The sequence below is a fragment of the Salvia hispanica genome, chromosome 1 (genome assembly GCF_023119035.1).
Source record: "Salvia hispanica cultivar TCC Black 2014 chromosome 1, UniMelb_Shisp_WGS_1.0, whole genome shotgun sequence".
Classification (NCBI taxonomy): Eukaryota; Viridiplantae; Streptophyta; class Magnoliopsida; order Lamiales; family Lamiaceae; genus Salvia; species Salvia hispanica.
The window spans coordinates 12,280,139-12,305,678 of NC_062965.1; the positions used below are offsets into that span (position 1 = coordinate 12,280,139).

The 25,540-nt window shown below is 35.1% G+C and overlaps 2 protein-coding genes and 1 long non-coding RNA gene across 3 annotated transcripts in view; all 3 read right to left on the minus strand.

The window, feature by feature from the left end:
* Positions 1-8,087: 8,087 nt before the first annotated feature.
* On the minus strand, positions 8,088-8,842 carry LOC125187182 (cell division cycle-associated 7-like protein). Its single transcript, XM_048083718.1, has 4 exons — positions 8,717-8,842; positions 8,425-8,522; positions 8,255-8,341; positions 8,088-8,187 (listed from the first exon to the last, which is right to left on the minus strand). The coding sequence occupies exons 1-4, from the start codon at positions 8,840-8,842 to the stop codon at positions 8,088-8,090; spliced, it is 411 nt and encodes a 136-aa protein (XP_047939675.1).
* LOC125222599 (cell division cycle-associated 7-like protein) overlaps positions 8,254-25,540 on the minus strand; it is a 95,563-nt gene continuing 78,276 nt past the window's right edge. The window contains exons 5-12 of the mRNA XM_048125306.1: positions 11,270-11,619; positions 10,859-11,001; positions 10,597-10,779; positions 10,427-10,517; positions 10,212-10,344; positions 8,717-9,091; positions 8,425-8,522; positions 8,254-8,341 (exon numbers count right to left, since the gene is read on the minus strand). Coding sequence (XP_047981263.1) covers positions 9,003-9,091; positions 10,212-10,344; positions 10,427-10,517; positions 10,597-10,779; positions 10,859-11,001; positions 11,270-11,341 — 711 coding nt within the window. The 5' untranslated portion in view covers positions 11,342-11,619 and the 3' untranslated portion in view covers positions 8,254-8,341; positions 8,425-8,522; positions 8,717-9,002. The remainder of the gene's footprint in view (positions 8,342-8,424; positions 8,523-8,716; positions 9,092-10,211; positions 10,345-10,426; positions 10,518-10,596; positions 10,780-10,858; positions 11,002-11,269; positions 11,620-25,540) is intronic.
* On the minus strand, positions 15,281-22,841 carry LOC125222661. Its single transcript, XR_007176599.1, has 2 exons — positions 22,560-22,841; positions 15,281-15,477 (listed from the first exon to the last, which is right to left on the minus strand). It is a non-coding gene; the product is annotated as an uncharacterized LOC125222661 (long non-coding RNA).

Consider the following 25,540-nt stretch of genomic DNA (forward strand, 5'->3'; position numbering starts at 1 on the left):
CTCGAAATGGGAGGTACCCAATGCCGAATTATGGAAATAGTTTGGGAGTTTAGTTTCAACACGGCAAAAAATTCGCCCATTTAGAAAAAAGGTTTTTGGCATTGTTCACCCAAAAGCCATTTCTACTTAAAAATTAAATTCTGCCGATTTTTTTTTTTTAATGCCTTTGTTAAAGTTGGAGCTCAACATCCCCCGAATTTTTTAACTTGTTTAAAGCCACGGATTTTTAATAGATTAAATGTAGGTGCCCAAATAAGAAATTCCCCAGAAGATAAAAAATATTGTTTGATCATTCCAAAAAACCAAGGAATGAACCACAAATGTCCGTATATATAAATTTTAAAAATGTTACCCTTTATTGACACCTAATTTCTTATGCTTGATCTCTTTTTTCTCATACATTGAACACACAAATCAAGTTCAAAAGAAAAGTGTATTCAAATAAATCCACACAAGCCCTACAATCCTTTATTTTGGATATAACCAAAACATTTTTGTCATAAATTAATCAAATTTTCATTATTTAATTTGCTTAGTCCCTTTTATTAAATGAAAAGTTTCTCAATAGGGAATAACAAAATTTGAGAATAAAAAAGATTGTTATATGCATTTAAAGGAAACAAGGCCCAAATACTAGAATTATTTGAAGGAATAAGTTTACTATTTCAACAAGAGAAACCAAATTTTTAAAGGTTTAAATAAAAATCAAATTTTGTCTAAAAAACGAACAATAAAGTATCATTAAAAACCCAAAAAATTATAGTCTTTAATAAAATCTACAATGCCCAATATTTCATACTTCTCCCTTGTTTGATAACCTTAGGGAAAAAAAGCACCAAAAACTACCCACCAAAATATCATTAGGCCCGCCAAATTAATTTGTTCGACTCAAAACAAGAATTTAATTTTTAAACCCATGCGTGATATCTACAATTCTTTTTTTTATATATCCATGTTTATCACAAAAGAAACAATTTTCTTTTCCAGGGTTTTTACTTTTGTGAAAAGCTGACCCATAAACAAAAAATTCTCAATATACTTTTTCTTAACGCCCCCTTTCTTTATTTCGGGTATCAATTTTGTGCAACACCAAAGCACAAACAATTCTTTAGAATTCCAAGGAAGCTACGTGAGACATTTTCATAATGTGCCCCTTATGTTACCCTTGCCCTTAATATACTTTATTGAGATCAAGCATGTTGTCTTTAACCTTATCGCTTTTTTGCAAAACGCTCCTTAATTTTAGGGTATTCCCCCGGCCGAATGATATACTTTGATGCAAAGGCCCCGAAAGGGTTCCGGGGTGTTACACCTAATGATCAGACTTACACGAAGAGTATTTTACTTCCTCATAGTTTCTCCTTTGATGAAATACTATAGTCCGTAGGGGAAGAGGTTGTCAATCCTTGGGGAATCCAGATCCATGCAACCCCCGGCAATCAAAAAATAATCTTTGTAATCCTTAAATTTTACCCATTCAACACTAACATATTGTTTTATTTGGAAGAACCCTGGGGTTTTAAAATCACAATTAAAAAAAAACCAAATTAAATTTTCGGGTTTTTTATCATAAAATTCAAATAAAATTTTGGGAAAAATTCCAGGTACCCGACAATATTCAAATCAAGTCTCGGGGCGAATATGAACCCGCAAGTGGTAACCTTTTTCGGATCAAACACGACAAAAGATCATGTCAAAATGTCCACGTGGGCATCACATTTACTCACATAAAAACCGGATAATCATCACGTTTTTTATCACTGCGATGTGTGTATCTCGTCCCAAAAATTAATCTTCCCGGGTTTTATTTTAAAATCCGCATTAAAATACACACACACTTGCCCTCCTTTAAAATTCGGGGAGAAAGAAGTCTAGACAAGAGAGGTTAACAAAAGGGAACGTCTTATTTCAATAACTATTTGGGAAAATTAGTAAACCATATCGAGGTACCGAGCACAATATTCACAATAAGTAATTTGACAAAAAGTGAATTTGTAAAGGGGGATTCTCTATATAATGATCAAACACCACAATAAGATCATGTTAACAAGTCCACTGTGGGCATCACACATTACTTACACGAAAGCCGAATAATTGTCACGTAATTATCACTAAAGGTATGTGTGTATCTCGTGCCAAATATTAATCTTCCAATGGGCCAATAATATCGCTTTAAAATACACACATCAATAAAAGGAACATGAGATGCACCAAAAAATTTGAAATTAAAATTTTAAAACGAATACAAACACTTGCAAGCAAGTCGTTGTTAACTTTTCGGAATATAGTGGCTAGCCAACGAGCCATTGGGTTCGCATACCTTAGCAGACTCGGTCTAAGTCTTAAGATCTGACCGCGTCGTTCATGACATGCTTAACAGCAATCGTCCGGCTCTAATGGGATTCCGTTAATTTCCAATCCAAGGGTTCGTTCGTTCGTACAAATCCAAATTTATTCGCCAGTCGTAATACGACTAAACATCTCCGTACTCAACCTACCAGTTTAATTTTAAATCTTATAGTTATTACTTCTAATTCACCAGTACATATCCAAAGGAAAAATGATAACGTAAACAAGAATATGCAATTTTATATTTCAACTGATATCGAAATTTACATCAATTACAATTACAAACTACAGTTACGAAATACAACAATACAAGTATCAACTATACACTTCAATTTAAAATATAGATAAAATAATACAATTTAAAAGATATATTAAGTTAAAGTTGAAACAATTAGAAAAAAGAAAAAAAGAAAAGATGACTCATCATACTAAATTTAAATTTTGAATCAAATTTGAAAATAAACCGTTTGTAAATCACGGCGTTTCCACATTCCTTTGCTGGAAGCAAACCCTAGCTTACCGCAACCGTACACAACACGCAGTTTTAGAAGTGGAATCCGCTTCTCGAATTCACACTTCACTTGTTTTCATCAAATTCCGGTTATACCGTCCTTTTCCACCCTTACTCCAACTTCTGAAGTCACATGAGCTATTTATTTAGCCTCAACGTAATCCCTCTGATTTCTTAATGTGGTTGTTCAACGCTATATAAATTTGTATGTCGAATAAAGAAAAGAATTTAACTAAATCAGCGTTCTCGGCTCAATTACAAGATTTAAAAATCTGTTAACCGGGCACGTTTGTGCATGTCAGATACACTTGAAACAAAAGTCGTTAAATCCTGAATCCCAACAAAAACATTCTTTCAAAATTAATGGGATTCCATATAATTTTTCCAAATCTATCTTCGCAAAATCACAACATCCAAAATTCTTATGTTCCCAAGACTTGAATAATTGAACATAAACATCTCCAAAGACGATACACAACAAGAAGACTATAATCCTTTACTTATGAATTCACTAAAATATGCCTGATCGAAAAACATAATCGCTAAACAAGAATATGCAGTTATATTCTCAATGTATGCATAATTAACATCATACATTATCAAACACATAATCATGAATGTCAATTCATTAAAAGAATTAAAATTTGACCAAAACAAACGACACAAGCATGAATGAGAAACAATAAAAAATTAAAAATTAATCATTCTCCGAACTGAAGCCCGTTTACATACCCCGTTTACAAAACAATCATTAAACTTGATTAACCCATCAACTAAAAACTATAGGTATCACTAAAAACATGAATTATATAATCATACCAAATATATATTCATTTAGTTGCGACGGCCGTATATACATGCATTCCACCAGAATATTTATAAACCTAATTATTCAGAACTCACCGTGACCAAATCCAACATGAATTTCTCCGACATGCGATAATCAACAATATACTTCGAATTGAATTATCAATTGTCATCCAAATAGTTATACAAACCCATAAAATACAAACCCTAGATTTTATGAATTTAGATAACAAATAAGAACAAGGAACCCCGAATTCTCCTTTTCCAAATTTCGATAATCATCAATAGAGTGGCTCTGATACCACTTGTTGGATTGAATGAATAATTACATAAAGTCTCTATGATGATAACAGAACATGGAAAGGAGATAAACCTAGAGAAAGAACTTGATCCATAATCAAATTAAACGTTGGAATTGTTGAGTTGCTTGCAACTTGGGTATGGATCTTCCAAACGATCAGCATTCTTCGAATACCGTCGGAGAATCAGAAAATCAAATGTTCTTTTGACCCCCGGAGACCTACTTATATTTATATTGTTAGCTTTGTGCGTCTCACAACATCAATTAAACAAGTGAGGTGTATGTGAGGGCGTTGCATCGATTATACTCATGATTTTTCTATTTTGGGGTGGGTATAAATACCCATTCTAGAAGAGTGACGAAAAGTTAAGAGAGAAATTACACACATTCGTGGCGATACACCTTCGAGCGGTTCAAGATTCACGGAGAAGAAGGCCGGGGTGATCTTAGTGATCGGAAAGTGCAGCTCGGTTCTAGGTGTTCTCACATCGCATTGGTTAGTTGATTCTCGTCGAGTTTCATGTGGTCGCTTGTGTTTGTAAAAAGTTCGTGTGAAATTTCAGTTCTTGTACACCCGTAATCCTCATTTAAATATCAATACAAAGTGCTCGAGTTCTCCGGGGATGTAGGCTTCATTGGCCGAACCACGTATTGCTCTGTCTTTTGATTCTTGCGTTTGATTTCCGTTTGTGTTGTTGCAATTGGTGATCCGTGTTTCACAAATTGGCGTCGTATGTGGGAAATTGAGTGCGCAAGATTCCCGATGGCTGCTACTCGATTTGATTTCAGAAGTTTACGGGTAAGAATGATTTTGGGGCTTTGGAAGGTGAAAATGAGAGCTACGTTGATACAGCAAGGGCTCTGGGAAGCCATGAAGTATGAGGAGCGGAAAAAACGGCTAATCTTGAAGATAAAGCCGTGATCAAAAAGGGTGGATATGATGGACAGAGCGCATAGCGCGTTGATGCTAAGTCTTGGAGATCGAGTTTTAAGAGAGGTGTGTAAAGAAAAGACACCATCTGCCGTTTGGAAAAAGCTCGAGTCGATCTACATGACGAAATCACTAGCCAACAGATTATTCTTGAAACAGAGACTGTATTCTATCAAGTTTCTTGAAGGGAAAGGAATTATGGAGCAACTTGATGATTTTATGAAAGCTGTGGATGATTTAGAAAGTGTAGATGGGGAGATAAAGGATGAAGATAAGGCTATCATGCTCCTTAATGCCCTTCCCAAGAGTTTTGATCAACTCAAGGATGCCATCCTATATGGAAGAGATAGTTCTCTCACCTATGAAGAAGTTCTAACAGCCTTGAAAGCAAAGGAATTTCAGAAGGTCTCTGTTGCGAAACCGCTGGATCAAGCGGGTGAAGTTCTCAATGTAAAATCTGGGACAAGAAAGCTGGGAAGAAGAAGTGGCAGAAGAAAGGAAAACCTGAGAAAAAGGAAGAAAAGGAAACTAGATCATGCCATTATTGCAAGAAGCCGGGGCACTTGAAAAAGAATTGTTATTCATGGAAAAGAAAGAAAGAAGAGGAAGCAGCTGGGGTGTGCAATGCGGATGTTGTTCAAGAAATTGAGACTGCTCAAGTTCTTAATGTTGCAGATTTGGACATTACTGAGTCTTGGATTATGGACAACCGTTGTAGCTTCCACATGTGTCCAAAGCTAGAATGGTTTGATAATCTGAAGCAGTCTTTAGGATCTGTGTTCCTAGGCAATGATCATATGTGTACAATCAAAGGCATAGGAGACATTAAACTAAGAATGAAAGATGGATCTCTGAAAATTCTCACTGAGGTCAGGTTCATTCCAGAGATAAACGCAACTTGGTCTCCTTAGGAGCTCTTGAAAGGAAAGGATGTTCTTTTATGTCTGTTGATGGAATTATGAAGGTGATGAAAGGGTCAGAGGTGGTTATGTAGGCTAAGCGCATACATAGTCTGTACTACTTAGAAGCTGCTGTAATATTGGGAGAAACTAATGCTGTTGAGAAGCTAGACTCAGACTCTTGGCACCTAAGGCTCGGTCATGTATCTACAGATGGTGTGAATCGCTTGATTAAAGATGGGATCATCAAAGCAGATTCAAGGATGGTGTCTAGAGATTGTGAAGTCTGCATACTTGGTAAAAGTAAAAGTTGGTGTATCCTACTGGAAAGCACACATCATCATCAGTTTTAGATTATGTTCACAGCGACATCTGGGGCCAGCTTAGACTACATCAGTTGGTGGAGGCAGATACTTTCTATCTATAGTTGATGACTATTCGAAAAGATATGGTTGTATATCATGAAAAAAAAATCTGAGGCATTCAGTAAATTCAGAGAATGGTGTACATATTGCAGTGAACTTTGAAGATGAGGATATGAATCATGAGGGATTTTAAAAACTTGCTTCTGACATGCAACAAAAAAACCATGCATCCACTATTTGATACTATTCAAACTATTCACGTCACTATGCATACTATTGACGACACTATTTGTCTGTACCTTTTTATCGTGTACAAATTACCACGTATTGACGGGTCGTTTCATCTGCAAGAGCAAGTTTTGAGAATTGTAGTTTCCCGAAAATGGCGCACCGCTGTCCTAACTCGTCTTTGTAATAGCATAGATATACTTGGAGCGTTTTCATCTATTTTGTAAATGGACATTTAATTACCATTTCAGCTATAGTTGTACACGTACAACTGTTTGCTAATTTGAATTTCATTAGACGTCAGACTCGTTGAGCATAATTTCTCACGTTGATACTTGATTAATGAAAACCCAAAAGGATTAAAAAAAAAGAGTAGTTTAAATTACTACTCACTTTAATATAAGCATTTACGTGATATACGAGGGGGTATTACAATTGCTAACTATAAATAAATGATAAGCATTAGATATTCACGTCAAGGTCCAAGATAATTCAATTTTGGTGTAGAAATTTGATTTTTAGAGGTCCAAGATAATTTGCACGAGTATTATACTGTGAACAAAAAATGTCAGTTAGGGTATTAATGTTATTTAACAACAAATTAGTTATGAATATTTTTTCAAAAATTATCTCAAAACTTTAAATGCATATAATTATCTCGATTTAAATTATATGTTTGCACGACATATATCAAATTAAAGATAATTTTATAAGGATTCCAACAAAATCTTACATTCATATGTTTTGATGTCAAAATTTGAAAAAAAAAATAAATTTTCATATTCTTCAAGAAGCAGATAATATCAATACATCTTACATAGTATGTGTAACAACCCGAGCTTTCGTGCACATATTTTGGAGCAAAAAAAAAAAAATTTGGACTAAGAAACAATTGGCTTTAATTTGCACGTGTTAAGTTGGAGTTAATCTTGAGTGAAGGGCTTAAATTATGTATGTGTTCATGTGCCTTAAGAATTTAAAGTGAAAGAAATTTCAAATTTTGTGAACTAAGAAAGTAGAGAATGCCAAGAATTTGGTTTCTAACCAGAAACCTCAAAGTCTATGATTTGGTTTCTAACTAGAAATAGTTATAAGACAAATATCCTATACAGCAAGGTGTTCCTCCTCTTTCCCTCTTGGTTCTTGTGCTCCACTAAAAGGCCAACCTGCCAAAGAATTTAACCTAAATAGTTAGATTTCTCCGTATACAAAAATCAAAGAAAAATACCATTCCTTAATCAAAACAAAGTACAATTTTATGTAAGAATGGAAGAACACCATCCGGAGCATATAATATTTTAATGATATAAATCACCACATTCTGCATTACAAAAAATGGAATTTTCATCTATGGGATTTAATCCCGGAGTGATGCATTTGTCGTCGATCTCCATGCTCATGTTCTCAATTTAAATAAGGATTCTCATTTGAATCTATTCAAAAACACACACACACACAAACATGGACCCGAATTTATCAATAAAAAGTAGTATAAATATTACAGAACTTATCAAGTGAACACAATTTGAATGTTTGGCTAGTTTCATTCTCTTCGAAGAGGTATTATCATCTACATCCAAACTTTCCTTCCCTTTCTTCCTTTCTTTCTACCAGATAATACATCCTGTTAATTTTCAGAAGCACAACATAAGATAAAAAATAAAGCAGCAGATCACAAAATTAGCAACTGTTATCTTTAAGCATTCTCCAGAGACCCATTCATGCCATTACCAACCTTTCCAGTCGCTTTTGATGCCCTGGTAAGTACACCCAAGGGTTGAAGGCCCCTTCTCTTCCTGAATGACACGGATGTTAAACAGTAAAACACCAGACGATCATGGATAAATAAGTCAGAAAACTCACATGCACACACTGCAGTTGCAAATGCCCCTGCATTTCGGGCACTTCCAATCCTCCAACTTAGCTACTTCCTCCACCTTTTCACCGTACCTGGATCCAAGAATTTCAGTTCACTTGCCAGTTCGAGTACCTAAATCAAGAGCTAATCCTAGTAAAAAGAAAACGTTTAGAACCTGTTCCATAGGCATCTGCAACACATCTTTACTGAACAGGGTTTCTTCTTCGTAAGATTCTTGCATGCTGCTGCGGGAGCCCTGGTTTTTTGACGACACTGCAGCAATGAGTTTACATGTGAGAAAAAGAAACGAAAACCAGTTTAGGCACATTCATTTCCACAGCTATATAAATTTAAGAGTGAAGTCAAATTCTGCAGTTCAATGACCAGATCCATCCAAGCTTAAATGAAATACAATATATAATAAAAATGAAAATGAATCAGGAGTTTTCGGTATGAATAGGACTTACCTGATGGCAATATACTCCGTCACCAGAATTACTAACTTGGCTACCGGCAGCCGATTTTCTGGTTGATTTAACGTTCTCTGCCGACGGAGATGCTACAGAACTACCTGGGGATGCTTCAACCGCCATTTCTGTGTAGTATTCAGATATCCAAGATCGGAAATTTTCCTTCATTCTGTTTTCCTTCTTCTGAAATCTGAACTTGCCGGCGCTGTGGTTTTGATGGTTTCGTAATGTGCAGCGGCGAAAGTTCTCAATACTTATATAGGCAGAATTGGGAAATTTTGCCCTAGAATCTTTCAAAGTCATCTGCATTAAATTTTCTTTGCCGATTTCTTTGTCTTTCTATCTTAGCTCTGTTCCGTGTGTAGGAATGATCTGTAAACAGAGGCGTACAGTAATAATATACCACACTGAATTTATTCATTCAAAAATTAACTATTAACACAATAAAAATAATAATTTCTATATTGACTGCATTCTCATTATAATTCTCATTCACTAACCCAATTTAATTAGTACCATTTCCATAATTGAGTCCAAAAAATTAAGGGTATTGGCAATGACAATCGAAGAACAATTTAAGCAATTCATCACTCATAACAGCCACAGCTGAGTACCTCCTATAACTTCCATCATTACAAAAAAAACTTACTCTTTTAAAGACACCAAAATTGAGACGCAGCTACTATGGTTTGAAATTTTTTAAAAATAATCATAATTTATAACCCAAAAGGAAGCGTGTCTAAGTTGAGGAAAAATTAACTTAATCTTTTGTTTTCTAGGACTCTTCTAGTTGTGTCTCCTAATTTTAGTTTGGACACACAAATTAGCATCCTTCTTAGTATTAAAAATGTCCTTAGCCGTTCTTTTTGTTGTAGTGCATACTAATTTCTATGAGAGCATCAGCTGAAATGCCTCTTGTAGCCTCATGGGTTTTAGAAATCATCATGAGTTTGAGTGTTCATGTCATCATCCCATCCATTTCTAGTCATGGAGTATTTTAGTAGGATATATAATTAAATTATTACATGGAACAAAAATTTTAAGATGGATCCAAGTTGTATCATGAATATTTAATTTAAAATTTTAGTTTTTATATATTTTTTTACATTCTAAAAATGTTTATTTTATCAAGAAAAAATTAAAAAAACATTCTTAATATTTTATTACTAACATAAAGATAATTTAGTTATGTATATTATAATAAGAGATTAGTTGTATCAAATCTATTTAAATATATGAAACTTCATCTAATTTTAATATTTATTTATTTATTCATTATTATGATACAACAAATTCGCCTTGAAATTAACGGCATTACAAAAAATGGAATTTTCATCTATGGGATTCAATCCCGAGTGATGCATTTGTCGTAGATCTCCGTACTCATGTTCCCAATTTAAATAGGGATTCTCATTTGAATCTCTTCACACAGACACACAAACACGGACCCTTATTTAACAATAAAAATTAGTAAAAATATTACAGAACTTACGCTTCAAAAGCATTGCCTCTGACTCGAGCAGCTTTCCATGAGCTTGCTCTGCAGCAGATCTATTAAGAGAAACAATTGCTTCCAGCTCCCCATCCCTAGCATCAATAGCTTTGGCAGCGTCCTCTTTTATTTTCTGCTTCAAAGAGAAGAGGAAGAAATCTGACATAAGTCTAGTTTCACAGCTGGTGTGTTTACTGATGACAATGTTTAATTACCTCGCCTTTTGCTTCAAAAACCTTATGTATAGCTTCTTCTGCCTTTTGGTCAAATTGTGTTTTTTGGTGTTTTATCCAATTTCTTAGCTTTCTGTGAATAAAAGAAAATCAATCAAGGTGAGAATTAAAGAGGGAGTGGCATGTATAACATAAAACAGAAAGATTCTTACTTCGTGCCAAGAGCATGAATGCATAGTAGATTTAAGACCCTAAGCATTTCTGAAGCATTTAAAGCGTCATGGTCGGCAGCCTTCTCTAAATAATGCTTCCCCAACATTTTAAGAACATGTTCAGATTCAGCAAAGTATTTCTCTAGCACACTGAACCACGAGCTCGGATTCGGCTTCGCAACCCTATACACAAAATGGAAAAGCATTTATTCCAGCATAATAAATTCTGACTTGTCAATTGTTACTAAATCAAGGGACATACTTCTCTCCCTCTTCCTCATTAATTACTGATAGCAGGTGTACATGAAACAGGACAGCCGGACATGATCTTCCATGCTTTGCAGTTCGCCCATGAAATATATCTCGGAGGACGCATAATGCTTCCCCATCTTTCAATTTTAGGATCTGTTGCTCATTAGACGAAGCAAACCATAAAGATAAGTAAAGCCACAGTGATAAAGGTATTTGTAACTATATAATACCAGAGATGCTAATTGGAAATAGTGATTACTAACGAGAAAACATTTCAAACAAAAGAACGGACTAATCATGAAAATCTAGATGATTTCAAAGCAATATGAAAAAGTAAATCAGAAATCACTATCTTACATGAATACAATAAGCATTGAGAATGTTTATGAATACCTAGAGACCAATTCATAACATTACCAACCTTTCCATTATCTGAACCCTCAGCAGTTGGCATCTCGGCAGTCGCTTTTGCTGCATTGGTAAGTACACCCATGGGTTGAAGGCCTCTTCCCTTCCTGAATGACACGGATGTTAATTATGTTTTCCTTCTTCTGAAATCTTAACTCGCCGGCGCTGTGGGTGGAGAATTTTGATGGTTTCGGAATGAGCAGCGGCGACAGTTTTCTATACTTATATTGGCAAATTTGGGAAATTTTGCCCTAGAATCTTTCGAATTCATCTGAATTAAATTTTCTTTGCTGATTCCCTTTTCCGCATTCATGAGAAATGGTTGTCTTTCTATCTCAGCTCTGTTGTGTGTGTAGGATTGATCTGTAAACAGACACTATATATAAAATTAACTATTAACACAAAATAATTTCTATATTCACTTCATTCTCATTTACACGATATTAATAACTTTATTAGTAGTATTACGGTGTTTTAGTGACGTAATGGCTCTAATGGTACTTATTAAGCTTAAATCCTATAACTCCCGTTCCTAACCCAATTTAAATTAGTACTATTATCAATTTATCATCGTTGGGTGTAAATAAAGGGTATTGGAAGTGACAATCGAAGAACAATTCAAGCAATTTTCATCTAATAAATGAATGTCTGACTCTGCATCGACTTTTAAACAAAAAAACACTCTATAATTCCACCAACGATAATGGATCACCACTTCTCAATTCATTTTTTCAATTTTTTTAATTTTATCATTCATGTTTCACTTAATTTGCAGTTGTACTATGTAGTTAAATTATACTCCCTCCGTCCTAACATAAGAGTCCTAATTAGTCAGGGCACAGGTTTTAAGAAATGGAAAGAAAAGTAGGTTTAATAAGTTAGTGGAATATGAGTTTCACTTATATATAATTTTTTTATAATAAAATGTGAGTGAAATAAGTTGGTGGAATGTTGAGCCTACTTACCATTTATGGTAAAAGTAAAATATGACTATTTTGGACGGACGAAAATAGCAAAAATGGACTCTTAAGTTGGGACGTATGGAGTATAATTAAAATAAAATTACATTAAAATTCTAAGATCATGTAAAATAAAAAATATGCGTAATTAAAATCTTAAAATTATAAATTACGTGAGCAAAATTTTAAAATTAAATAACTAAAATTAAAATGAACCATTCTTTGTTAAGTAGTTGTTAAGGTTATTTGACAAAAAAAATTTGAACGACTATAAACACACTGGATAAAGTATAGGACATGTAAATCTATATTTTTACAATATGTTGAACGATGTGTACGCTAATTGTGCAATGATACATATGGTAATTGTTGTTATAACTATGGTTGGCATTGTCATAAAAGCAACAACGAATTGTCATAACTGCAACCTGTAATGCTCTTCCTTTTCAAATAAGCAAAAAAAACTACTCCAGTATATAATAGTATAGAATTGCGAGAGATATAAATAAGAAATTATATATATGGCAATTGTTGTTATAACTAGTGTCGCCATCGTCTATAAAAGTAACATCGAGTTGTCATAATTGCAACCGATAATACTCTTCATTTTTGAATAAGCGAAAAATACTTAGATTGCGAAAGATAACTAGGAAATGATACATATGGTATGTGGGTGTGTGTGGGTGAAGAGATTCAAATGAGAATCCCTATTTAAACTGAGAACATGAGTATGGAGACCTACGACAAATGCATCACTCCAGGATTGAATCCCATATTTGAAAATTCCATTTTTTGTAATGCAGTTAATATTTTATATCATTAAAATGTTATATGCTCCGGGTGTGATAGAGTACATGTGATTGGCGCTGGAAAAGAACAGAGAGAAAAAGAGAGAATAACCCCATATTGTTTCTGATTCTTTTTGACATAAAGATTTTGGTACTTTCCAAGTAGTACTATTACTCAGCAACTTACACAAGTCATGGCTCCTTATGCGTTTACAGTCTCATGTTCCGTTGTAACAGTTAATCAAATTGGTCTTGCAGTATGTATATCTATTATTTCACCACATATCTATTCATGTAGCATATTAATAGGTATTAGTAATTCATAATTAATATGGTTTCTCAAAGAGAGAATGAATGTTTTATTTAATTCATTATTCTTAATCATAATAAAAGACTCAACACATATTTATAATATGTGTAAAAGATTTTTTATAAATTAGGAACAAATAAAATCCTAACGCTACGAAATAAATAAAAGCCAAACAACTAGGCCTGTCAAATCGGGTATCCACAGATACCCGATCAGAAAATTTCAGATATCCGATCCCGAATTTCCCAAAATCTAATATCCGATATCCGATCCGAAAATAATTTCGGGTATCCAAATACCCGACTCGGGTATCCAGTCCCGATAAATCGGGTATCCAATCCCGATTTTATATTTTATTTTTATTATTTTTTAAGAAAATTAAAAATTCATAAGTTATAACATTCATTATTCATCCATAATAAACATCACAATTCAAATATTAATCCTAAATTTGACTTAAAAGTGAAGGATTTTGAGAGTATATTTAATTATTTAATTTTTTAAAATAAAAGAATGAATATTTAATTTATTAGATTAATTAAAAATTAAAAAAATCGGGTAATTCGGGTAATTTGGGCATACCCGATCGGATATCGGGTAACCCGATACCCGATAATCCAAAAATCTTATACCCGAACCCGATCCCGAAACCCGAAAAATCGGATATCGGATATCCAATTACCCGATATTTCGGGTTTGGATATCGGGTATTCAATATCCGATATCCATTTTGACACCCCTACAAACAACTATAACAATAATCATAAAATAAGCTAAATAATACTCCCTTCGTTCCATAGTAATGGAGGCATTTTTTTTCGGCACGGAGATTAAGAAAATTGTGTTAGGTGAGAGCATTCCCAATACTCTCCCTAAAAACTCCCTTATTTCTCCCTAACTCCTGCCACATCAGCGCCACATCAGCACCAAAATTTATCCCCAGTTTTTAGCCAACTTTTAGCCAACTGCTCCAATGGTTTCTCCCTTATTTTTCCCTAACTCAACATTTCATTTTTACATCATCACTAATATTGTTTCATTTTCCCTACAAATGTGTTTAATAAATAGATTTATAATGAACAATTCATCGTTGTATTAATCATTGGAAAATATAATATAACGAGAAAAAAAAAACTACAAAAAAAAAAAACGCCGAAAAATCGTCAAATCGCGCCTACAGTGGGCGCCGATGATTCGGCGATAAATCAGCGATGAAACGGGAGTTGGCGTTAATTCGGTAGAATTAATGCCGAAAAAACGCCGAAACACTCCCAACGGTCGGCGATAACTCGGCGATTTTCGGCGAAAAATCGCCGAGTGTTATCGCCGGACCATTGGGAATGCTCTGAGTTAAGTAAAGGAGAATAAATTGGAAAATGAAAAAGACAGAGAAATGAAGAGAGAAAAAGTAAGAGGGAGTAAAATAGGTGTGGAAAAATGTGTTGACTTTTACTTATAAGGGAAATGACTCTATTACTATGGAACGTACTAAAATGGCAAAATGACTCTATTACTATGGATCGGAGGTAGTAATATAAAGATTATAAGTTCACTTCTAAAATAAATAAATAATTTCTATGCCTCTGTCACATAGTATGCCTCAAATATATAAAGCATGTACTACAGACAGCAGTGGAATCTGGTAGGCCCTCGGCATTTGTTACTGATATTATATACTCCTATTTTTAGCAGTGGTTCGGTTTGCAGGAGTATATATATTATATTTGGTTTCTGAGATTGAATCTCACAACCAATCCTGGATAGATAATCATTTGATAATTAGTCACAGTCCATCATTAATATCTATTAATGACATTTGACGTTTGTCAATATGTTCGTTTATCAAGTAAATGCTTATATTAAAGTGAGTAGTACTTTAAACTACTATCTTTTGTTGCTATAATTCCTTTGGGGTTTTATTAACCAAGTGATCACTGTAAAAAAAAAGAGTAATTATGCTTAATGAGTTTGTCGTGCAAAGAAATTACAATTTAGTGAATAATTGTCTGAATACAATTATAGCTCAAATAGATGTTAAATGTCTATTTATAAAATAGAGTCATTTCTCTACAATGGGAAATGATCCAAGTGTTACAAGAGTTGTGGCTTTTCTAGAAAGCTAGTGCTCCATTTTTCAAGAAACTCCAATCCCCAAAGCATGCTCCTGCAAATGATGGGACAAGTCAATAAATTGTACACGGTCAAAAGGTATAATGAATACTTCATCCGTCCCAAGATAAGTGACCTACTTTTTTTGGCACGGAATTTAAGGAATGGTATTAAATAAGTTAAAGTGGAGAGAGTAAAGTATGAGAGAGGAAAAAATAGAGGAGAGAAGAGAGAATAAAGTAGGTGGAGAATAAAGTAAGAGAGATAATTTTTTGCTAAAAATGGAAATAGGTCACTTATAGTGGGACACTCCAAAAAGGAATACAAGTTACTTATCTTGGGACGAAGGGAGTATGAAATAGTGTATGAATAGTGGAATAATGTGGAATAGTGTTGCAGATGACTTCTCCAAAATCTACCACTCTCCCTTTTGTTTCAACATGTGCAAAATGGGTAATAGACTGATAGGAATGGTTGGGCATTATCAGCTACACGAATATATGTGTAGTAGTCAATGATCACATATTTTTGAAACGATCACATTTCATTCAAGTTCACTACGAAACAGGGAAAATTCTTCTTTTATTCTAGGAAGCTAATTGCATTCCATCTTAATAAAGATTTTAGTCTTTTTTTTGTTTTCCCGGATCCGGGGGATCAATCTCTTGTGTGACTAACTCATCTACAAATGTGAGGTAAAACCCAAAAAAGGATTTTATCGAACCTGGAGTTCTTAACCCGTAGTCAAAAGGGTTTTGCGAAAAAATTTCCACCCGGGGTTCAAATACCCTGTTGTATTTGGCTTGTATCTGGGAGACTAGCCATCTGGGAACCAATCAATAAAAAGGGGCCCCAATTGGGCAAATCCCGAGTGGTCCATCCCGGGAACCCGAGCCAGGGGATCCCCGGGCGCCGGGTCCCCAAATTTGGGGGAAAAGGGTGTCGGGAAAAAGCTGGGCCCCTCCGGTATAGGCCCCGGGGAAAGACGGTTTCCACCTTAACGAAGGGAAACCCTCCCGGTAAATTGGAAAAAACCCCTCTCTTTTTTCCCCTTTGGAACCCTAGGGGTTTTTATTTTTGGTGGCGGGGCCCGGTTTTGGGGCCTCGGCTCTTGTTTTCCCCGCATGATCTTGGTCTTTTAGCTTTCTTGCTTTTTTTTTCTTTTTTTTCCCAAAGGGTTTGGTATCTCAAAACTTTCTTTGGGGGTTGAGTAAATTACCTATCCATTTTTATGCCTTAACCGCCTTGAGTGCCCCCCTGCCCCCCCATATATTGGGTGATTGTGAACCGGGAAATCCTTTTTGCCGGGGTCCGGGGAAGATAGGGAGGAACTCACCTGGGCTTGATTTTTGTGTGTCTGGGATCACCTTGAGTTGTTTTCCCCGTGGTGTGTTTTCCCGTTTTCCCACCCGTGATTATTGCATAAAAATTCCCCGTCTGTTTTCCCTAGTGGTTTCCCTTGCCCGTTATTTTTTTTAAAATCTACTTTTCCGTAAAGCGGAGTTGTTTTGTTTTCCCCCTTGGAGTGTTGATTTTTTGGGTGTTAAAATTTTTTCAAATGACCCCACCAATTTAAATTGACCCCTTCAATGGAAAAAATGATTTTTTATATGGAAACAAAAGGTTAAATGTGTTTTTTTAAAAAAAGGGTTTTAAAGTTTTTAAGGGGTTCTTCCTAAAAATATGTCTGGAGAAAAAGCTGAAATGAATGAATTAGCTAGGTCTTCAATTATCCTCAACCTCTGACTCGTGATCGAAAGGTTTGGGGGAAAAATTGAATTTTCCGGAGATGTGGACAAAATTTGGATACTTTATTTTTTAAACTTCTATGTCCCCCGGATTTTCTCCAAAAAAGTTTTTAAAGTTTAAATTGGATCTTTAAAGGACATAGATGAAAATTATTGATATTTTTAAAAAACCGGGCCCCGGGACATTAAAAGGTCCCGGAGAAAAAAACATTGATAGAAACCAAAAGATAGCCCTCATGAATGCTATCCCCGAAAATTTATGGTGATTTTAAAAAAAAAACTATAAAGTAGGGAAAGGGATAGTGCCCCTCTAGACATGATAATCAGCTTTAAAGTCAAAAGAATTGGAATTTAAAAAGAAAACTTTAACCCTAAATCTTCTCAAACTAAGGTTTTAAGTGAGGGGGGAGGTCTAAATCAAAGAGGGGATGGCGGAATTCCTCCGGGGAAGGGAAAAAAGTCAAAAAGGCGGGTCAGGTCTAAAAGTAAAGACCCTAAGTTTAAAAGAAAATGTTTTAATTGGGGGGAAGTGGGTCATTACAAGGGGGGAATGTACTAGACCCAAAAAAGGGTTTGGAATCCACATGGTAAAAACCCTTTGATCTTGGAAATGGGCCAGGGATGAAAAAGTGGAATGGTTTTTGTTTTTGAACCATGATGTGTTTTTAAAACTCTGCCCCCAGTGTTTTTTTCCCCAAATATGTCCAATTGTTTTGGGATGCACTTTTACATATGTTTTTCCCAAAGATGTTTTTACTTCTCTAAAACCCTGGTGGAAAATGTTTTTTTTGGTCTATGGCTAATGACAAGAAGTGAAAAATTTCCCGGGTTTTGGGAAATGTGCTTTTAAAGTTTGAGGGGATATTTTCCCCTTTAAAAAATGGAGAAAAAGACCCGAATTACAATTTCCCATCTTGCTTTTGCCTTGAACTGGGGTTTTGAGGGAAAGGGGGGGCGGGGTCTATGAAGATCTGAAAGGGGTGATTTCCCTTTTTAAAAAAGGGGGGTAAACTTTTGTGTCCGCTCCCCTTCTAACAAAGTTATGATCATAGTGAAAAGGGGTTAAAATGGATAAGGCTTTTTTGGGGTTTTAATTTAATTGGGGCACATGAGCCAAGGGGTTTAAAAATTTTTTGAAAAACTATTTTTTTATGGGTTGGGATTTAAAAAAGGAGCCCCTTTTTTGTGAAATTTTAAAAATTAGGGGAAACAAGTTTAATTCTTTTCCCAAATTTTAAAAAGTTAGAATTGTCTTAGAGTACTTGCACATGGATTTTTGGGGGCCCCTCCTGCCTCTCCCACTCGGGATCCGTTTTTTTCCCTATCCTTGTGGATGGTTTTTAAAAAAAGTTTGGTGTTTTCTTTTAAAACATAAGTCCCGGGGTTTTTCAAACCTTTTTAAATTGGGGGAGTTTTAATTGAAAATCAAAGGGGGAAAAAATATCAAAAACCCATTAGGACAGATAATGGCCGAATTTTGCAATGCTCAAATGGATTCTTTGTGTCAAAAAAGGGGAAATTTGGAGACACAAAAATATTTTTTTACACCCCCCCCAAAAAAATTGCCCCTGAGAGGATGAATTGGGGCTTTACTTGAAAAAGGGTTATGTCCCCCTCATTTAAAAATGGTTTTTTAAAAAGGGTTTTTGGGGGGAAGGGCCCTTTTTCCCCCGCTTTTTTATTTGATAAATAGGTCCCCTTGTTCCTCTTAAAAGGGGGAAATGCCCCGAGCATGTTTTCACCGGGGAAAAAAACCCCAAAACCTCCACCCAAGGGTGTTTGGGGGAGTCTTTTATTCATTCAAAACTGCGTTAGATTCCCAAAGGGCTAAAGGGTGTTTTTGTTGGCTATCCGGGGATGTTGGTTTATGGGTGGGTTAGGGGTGAACCCGGTTTTGGGTTTTGGTCGTAGGGATGTTATTTTAATGAAGATGACTTCCCCGTGGTTTTCCCCAAATCCTAACTTTTCCCTCCTCATGGGAACCCCCTTAGTGAGGTGGAGCAAACCCGAGGGGCCCAAGTGAGGGGAGTCCAAGGGGGTTTATGCTTCCCTTTTTGGTGGAGGGAGTGTGGAACTCTTCCCCTATCAACCCGGGTCCCATACCCCCGAGCCTCTAGAAAACCAAAAGACCATGAAAATGTTTTTAATGATGAGCCCAAAAAATAATCCCGGGTTTTCACAATTATCAAATAGGGATAGAGCAAAAAAGGGTTGGAAAGCCCCCGATAATTTGGTTCTTATGTGAATTTAGTTACCCTAGTTTAATGTGTTTGAATCTGAAAATGAGCCTCAAACCTTTGCGGGCTCAAAAGTCTTTTGGGGTTTATGGGGTTTAAAACCATGCAAAAAGGGAAATTCAATTTCCTTTAATAATACTTTGGGTCCCTTTGGGCCCCCCGGTGCCTCCCTAGTTGATTGCGGTGGTTTTTTTTTAAAAGAAAGATGAGATTGAGGGGTTGAGGTACAAGGCTAGGTTGGGGTTTCCAAAAGGGTTTTTCTCGAAGAGGGGATTGATTATCCGAAATTTTTGCTCGGTGGTTAAGTTTACTACCGTAAGAGTGATGCTTGCCTTATGTGCTCATTTTAATTGGGAATTAAAACAAATGGATTTTCAAAAAAACCTTTTTTTATGGGACTTGGATAAACCCCTATACATGGGAAAAAACCGGGGGGGATTTTTTGGATCCAAACTTTCCCAAACATTTTGTTTGCTTAAAAAAGGGTCGTATGGTCTTAAACAATCTCCCCAGGGGGGGAATAATTTAAATTTAATGCATTTGCTCAAAATTTGGGTTTATTAAGGGTACCTTTGATGCCCGCCGTATGTGAAAAATCTTGACAAAGTGCCCCCGTTCTTCTTTGTATGTGGATGATAATGTTTATTATGGGGGTTTTCATTAAGTCATTAAAAAATGTGCAAAGGCTTTTTTAGAAAATTTTGACATGAAAGATCTTGGTGATGCTAAAAAAATTTTTGGGGGTCAATATCCTTGGATGGAAAAACCCCCTTCTCTTGGGCCTTCATCCGGGGAAACCCTTTTGTGCAAAAAAATTTTTGAAAAGTTTAATATGCTTGGTGCTAAAATTGCTTTTGTTCCTTTAGGCCCCCCATTTTTTGCTGGGGGGGACCTTTTTCCTACAAAAGAATCCGAGGTTAAAGCTATAAAAGGTCCCTTTTTTCCAAAAGCCATTGGCTCGGGTGTATCTTATGGTTAACTTTAAGGTATTGCCTTTTCTTTTTCCCCTTGCTTGAGTAGATACATTCAACCCCGGTTTCATTGGGAAGCCCCTTTTAAATGGTTGCTTAGATACCTGAAAAATACTTCTAAGTAGGTTTGGTTTTTCTAAGCATGATCAAGGGGGTTGGTTGTGTGGTTTTTTTGATTTAACTACCAAAGAAAAAAAGGGCAAGGAAGTTCCCCAACTTCCCATGTGTTTTTTTTGCCGGGTCTTTTGTTATTTTGGGAAAACACAACTACAAAAACATTGTAGCTCTGTCTTAAAAAATTTATATAGCCAAAAGAGGCTATGAAGGAGGCAATTTGGGTTTAAAAAAGTTTCTAACCAAGTTTATTAAATCTGCTCCGTGTTATACTCCCATAGTCACCGCCATCCAAAATTTTTAAAAAACCCCTTTTCCATGATAGAACTAAGCATATAGATGTTAGGTTTTTATTTTATTAGAGATGTTGTGGAAAAAGGTGAAGTTCTTTTACAAAAAATGCATCGATCATAACCCCGGGATTGGGTACTAAATGTCTTCCGTGGATAAGTTGTTGTCATGCATCAAAAAAATTTCACTTTGATTTTGGTTAGCATGTGCATTGCATGTCCCGGGGGAAAAACCTTGTTGACTCTTTGAAGTCACAAGGCAACTAAAGTCCCACAAAACTAATTGGGTTTTCCATATGGTGTTTTTTTAAAAAAACCCGCATCTTTATCCCCCTGAACTTTTTTGTTCTTTGGGATTGGAATCCTTTGTAGGCAATGAGAAACGGTAGACCAAGGGCCCCCCCTTTTCCAAATAGTCCCAAAAGGGGGAGAATGTTAATTTTAATTTTTCTTTGGGCTTTTTTATTAATTGTTTCCAGGTTTTGCCAAACCCTTTTGATTAATTGTTGGCCCAAATCGAGCCGCCCGTTTTCTTATCCCGGGAAAAAGGGTGTGTGACACCCGGGACCTCCACTTTCCTCGGCTCCCCCGGGGAGTGTGTTGTGTTTTGTTAAGTGAGAGAAGCCCTTTTGACCTCCTTCGTCAAACTTCCCCTCTTTTTTTGGGGTTTAAAAACCCCCGTCTCCCCTCCCCTCTTTTAGTTTTCCGGCATAGCTGGGCCCGGGGTTCTTCTTGACTTTTGGGTTTCCGATGATACTTTTTAGCGAATCCCGAGTGGTCTGATCCCTACAATGATGAAATTGATGGATTTAGGGTCGATTTTTGTTGTTTTGTTGCCTATTTGTGTATTTCACATGTATATAATTCAATGGTTATGCATCACTCCCTGAGTAGGAATAAATCTAATCTTCTTCATTAAGATGGAATGTCATTAGCTTCCTAGAACAAAAGAAGAATTATCCCCTACGAAACACGAAGTAGAGTTTGTTTACAAAAACATCATAATGAGTTATCACAAATATCATGCAAAGGAGTATGTGTGCTATAGTAATAATATTTACTTCTTTATCGGAAAAGAATTACTCCCTCCGTCCCGGCTAAGATGACCCATTGCTTAGCCGGCACGGGGTTTTATGAGTTATTGGTTAAAGTGTTTAATTGGAGAGAGAGAAAGTGAGTTAAATATTAAAGTAAAGAGATAAAGAAAGATGTATATTTAAATAGGAGTGAGAAAAAGTGACTGAGTGTATTAATTGGAGAGAGAAAGTTACCAGAAAAGGAAATGTGTCATCTTAGTTGGGACAAACTAAAAAGGAAAACGTGTCATCTTAAGCGGGACGGAGGGAGTGGTATAAAACGAAGATGGTTTCTCACCTCCAATCACCCCTCAAACACTTAATACACTTATTTTCTTACCGAACTATATTTTATCCAAGTTTTAAGCACGGAGGGAAGGAGGCACCTGATAACTGAAGCCCTCATTGGCATAGCTCAATCCAAAATCTCTTCTGTTCTTCCTTGGGTTATTAAAATTTTATATTCTTTTAGCATGTAGAAAAACTATATAGAACATAGATCAAAGTCAAGCATGGTCTCTTAATTATCAAATACGCTATGTTTTTATTTCAAACTCAAGAAAGCAGAAAAGCTCCTATTATGTTTCAATTTAGGAATAAGCATATTGAAATAGTAGTGACTTAGAAAATTAATAACGGTACATCTAACCGATCAAATGTAATTTCCTTTGGTAAAAATGAAGTAGAATGAATTTGTTTACCTTTCCTTAAAATTTCAGAACGATCGGACAATGTTTGAACCTCCGATCGTGTACAAAACCAACGTTGCTACTGTTGAAATGATAGCCACTTAAAAGCTTAGTATCAGAAGATCAAACCGTTAAAATTTTGATCTACTTTTGTAGGAATGATACTTTATGAGTATACACCTTTGGTTAAAATTTCGTAACGATCGGATATTGTTTGGACCTCCGATCGTGAAGGAAACTAAGACTATCTCTTGTTTGGCAAAAATGAAAAAGAAAGAGAAAGGGAGAGAGAGAAAGATATGTTGTGAGAGAGTGAGAAATAAAAAGATGGAAGCGTGAGTGATAGTGCACACTCTTTACTGTGTTCTTTTCTGTTGATGGACTTATACAATTATTTTTGAAGTGGGCTTGGATGAATTAATTTGTTGGACTACAACTATATAAATTTTGGGCTGGAATAAGATAACACGTGAGCCCATGTCTTTAATTAATTACTTGGGCTTAATTTTCTTTCGACTAGTTTAAATAAGTGAGTTTGCATGATTTGAAGTTCTCGGATTTACTAAATTAATTAATCTCTCTCGATTAATTAATGTCAATAATTAAATCTTCGGATTTAATTAAAGCAAAATAGTTAACGTTTGAAAGAACGAGAAGATAGGATGCATATCATAGGTGCATATCACCTGCTTGTAAATAGATTATTATCTTTTATTGGACAAGGTCTATCGCACGGAATTAAACTCCAAGTGAGTTAATATTGTTATACGGAGTCGGAAGCATACGAGGTGGACTTTTCTATTCTACATATAAATGTGGATAAAAATATGAAGTACATTTGAGTTAATATTTATTTACGCAAATAATGTTGTCTTGCCAAAAATGATTTGTTTTATGTGATGTGATGCCTATCTGCTTTGGTTATACCGAATGTGCTTGCCAGATACGACGAATTACAGAAAGAACTTAGATTGCGCAATCGAACATTTAAGTATGAGAATTTGGTAAGCTCGGGCTTTTATGAAAAAACTGTGAGTATTACTGTGATTGATGGCTTGACACTATTTTAAATGTAAAATTGTATTTTTTGGCAATGTGTTTCACTAAGTACTTTTGTAGTCAGCCCTGCACGTATCTATATGTGCAGGTTGAGTTGTGATAAAGTGGAGGGTGCTAATCCAAGTGGGGCTTACTCCTGTGTCTATACAGTACTCTCGGAGGCTCATGTCTTCATACATGGAATCGCGTTCAATTGTTTCTGATGTCCAATAAGCAAGTTAAATCCTGCTTTCCCCTTATGACTCTGGCAATTAATAAACAGTATTGTATTAACCTTTAACTCGAATCTGTATGATCGAGCGTATCCTATTTAGATATTCGAGATGCTTCGTAATCAGGTGAATTGTCCATATACCTCTTCTAAATTTCCACACCTAATCACGGTTAACCGAGTTTTACTATTCTTAGTAAATGCGGTCGTGAAACCACCCATCAAACTAAAATAATTTCACAACTCAATCTTATATTACATCTTATGATTATTTTGTCTAATAAACCGAACATCCACTTATAGAATATAAATTATAGCCTGGCGGAGTTGGTTTACCCTTTATTGTTTTTCGACAATACCGACACTAATTATACACCAATTACCATTTTTCTCATCTCCTATTTATATATCTCGCAATTCCCAATTGTTCATTGTGTTTCTAGCCATTTTAAACTTTTTCGTAAAATAGTCATGACAACTGCTTAACGTAAAATAGTCATGAAAGTATTTTAGTGACATAACGGCTCTAATGGTACTTATTAAGCTTAAATCCTATAACTCCCGTTCCTAACCCAATTTAAATTAGTACTATTATCAATTTATCATTGTTGGGTGTAAATAAAGGGTATTGGAAGTGACAATCGAAGAACAATTCAAGCAATTTTCATCTAATAAATAAATGTCGACTCTGCATCGATTTTTAAACAAAAAAACACTCTATAATTCCACCAACGATAATGGATCACCACTTCTCAATTCATTTTTTCAATTTTTTAATTTTATCATTTATGTTTCACTTAATTTGCAGTTGTACTATGTAGTTAAATAATACTTCATCCGTCCTTTCATAAGAGTCCTAATTAGTCAGGGCACAGGTTTTAAGAAATGTAAAGAAAAGTGAGTTTAATAAGTTATTGGAACATGGGTCTCACTTATATATATTACTTTTATAATAAAATGTGAGTGAAATAAGTTGGTGGAACGTGGAGCCTACTTACCATTTATGGTAAAAATAAAATATGACTATTTTTGACAGGACGGAAATAGCAAAATATGACTCTTAAGTTGGGACGGAGTGAGTATAATTAAAATAAAATTACTTTAAAATTCTAAGATCACGTAAAAATTAAAAATATACATAATTAAAATCTTAATATTATAAATTACATTAAGTCTCATTTACTATTTTTTCGTGTCCATGAAAATAGTCTTATTTCAAAGTGGAAATATTTTCTTATACTTTATTCATATTTTCTCATTTCCTTTCTTACTACTCCTGTGATTTATAGTAGTGGAGGTATTTCTATACGGCACGAGAGATTAAGAAAAATATGTGTAGTGTAATTAATTAAAAAAACTTATAAAGCACGAGAGAGGAAAAAGGAGATAGAAGAAAGCAAGTGAGAATCTAAAACGATATGGGTTATTGGGTTGAGACCACAAAGTCTCCTTATTCGGTTATAGGAATTAGCAAAAGTCCAACATCCTAAAATTCATGGTAAATAAAGAAGGCAGATTTCACATTTTTTCTAATTAATGTATCATAAAATCGTTTAATTTGAAGCCAAACTATACATCCTCATATTATGTATTCATATATAGTTGGCTATGCCTTGTTTTGTTTGGATGAACAGGTAGACTCTCACGATTATTCTATCGATATTTAGAGTTCATAGATAGGTAATAAAGTTAGTTTGGACTCCTGAAGTAGTACAATAAAAGT

Coding starts and splice junctions, on each gene's coding strand:
- LOC125187182 (XM_048083718.1), bottom strand. CDS start 8,842: ATGGCGGTTGAAGCATCCCCAGGTAGTTCTGTAGCATCTCCGTCGGCA. Junction 8,342..8,424: donor TGCAGATGCCTATGGAACAG/GTTCTAAACGTT, acceptor TCTTGGATCCAG/GTACGGTGAAAAGGTGGAGG. Junction 8,188..8,254: donor TGCAACTGCAGTGTGTGCAT/GTGAGTTTTCTG, acceptor CGTGTCATTCAG/GAAGAGAAGGGGCCTTCAAC.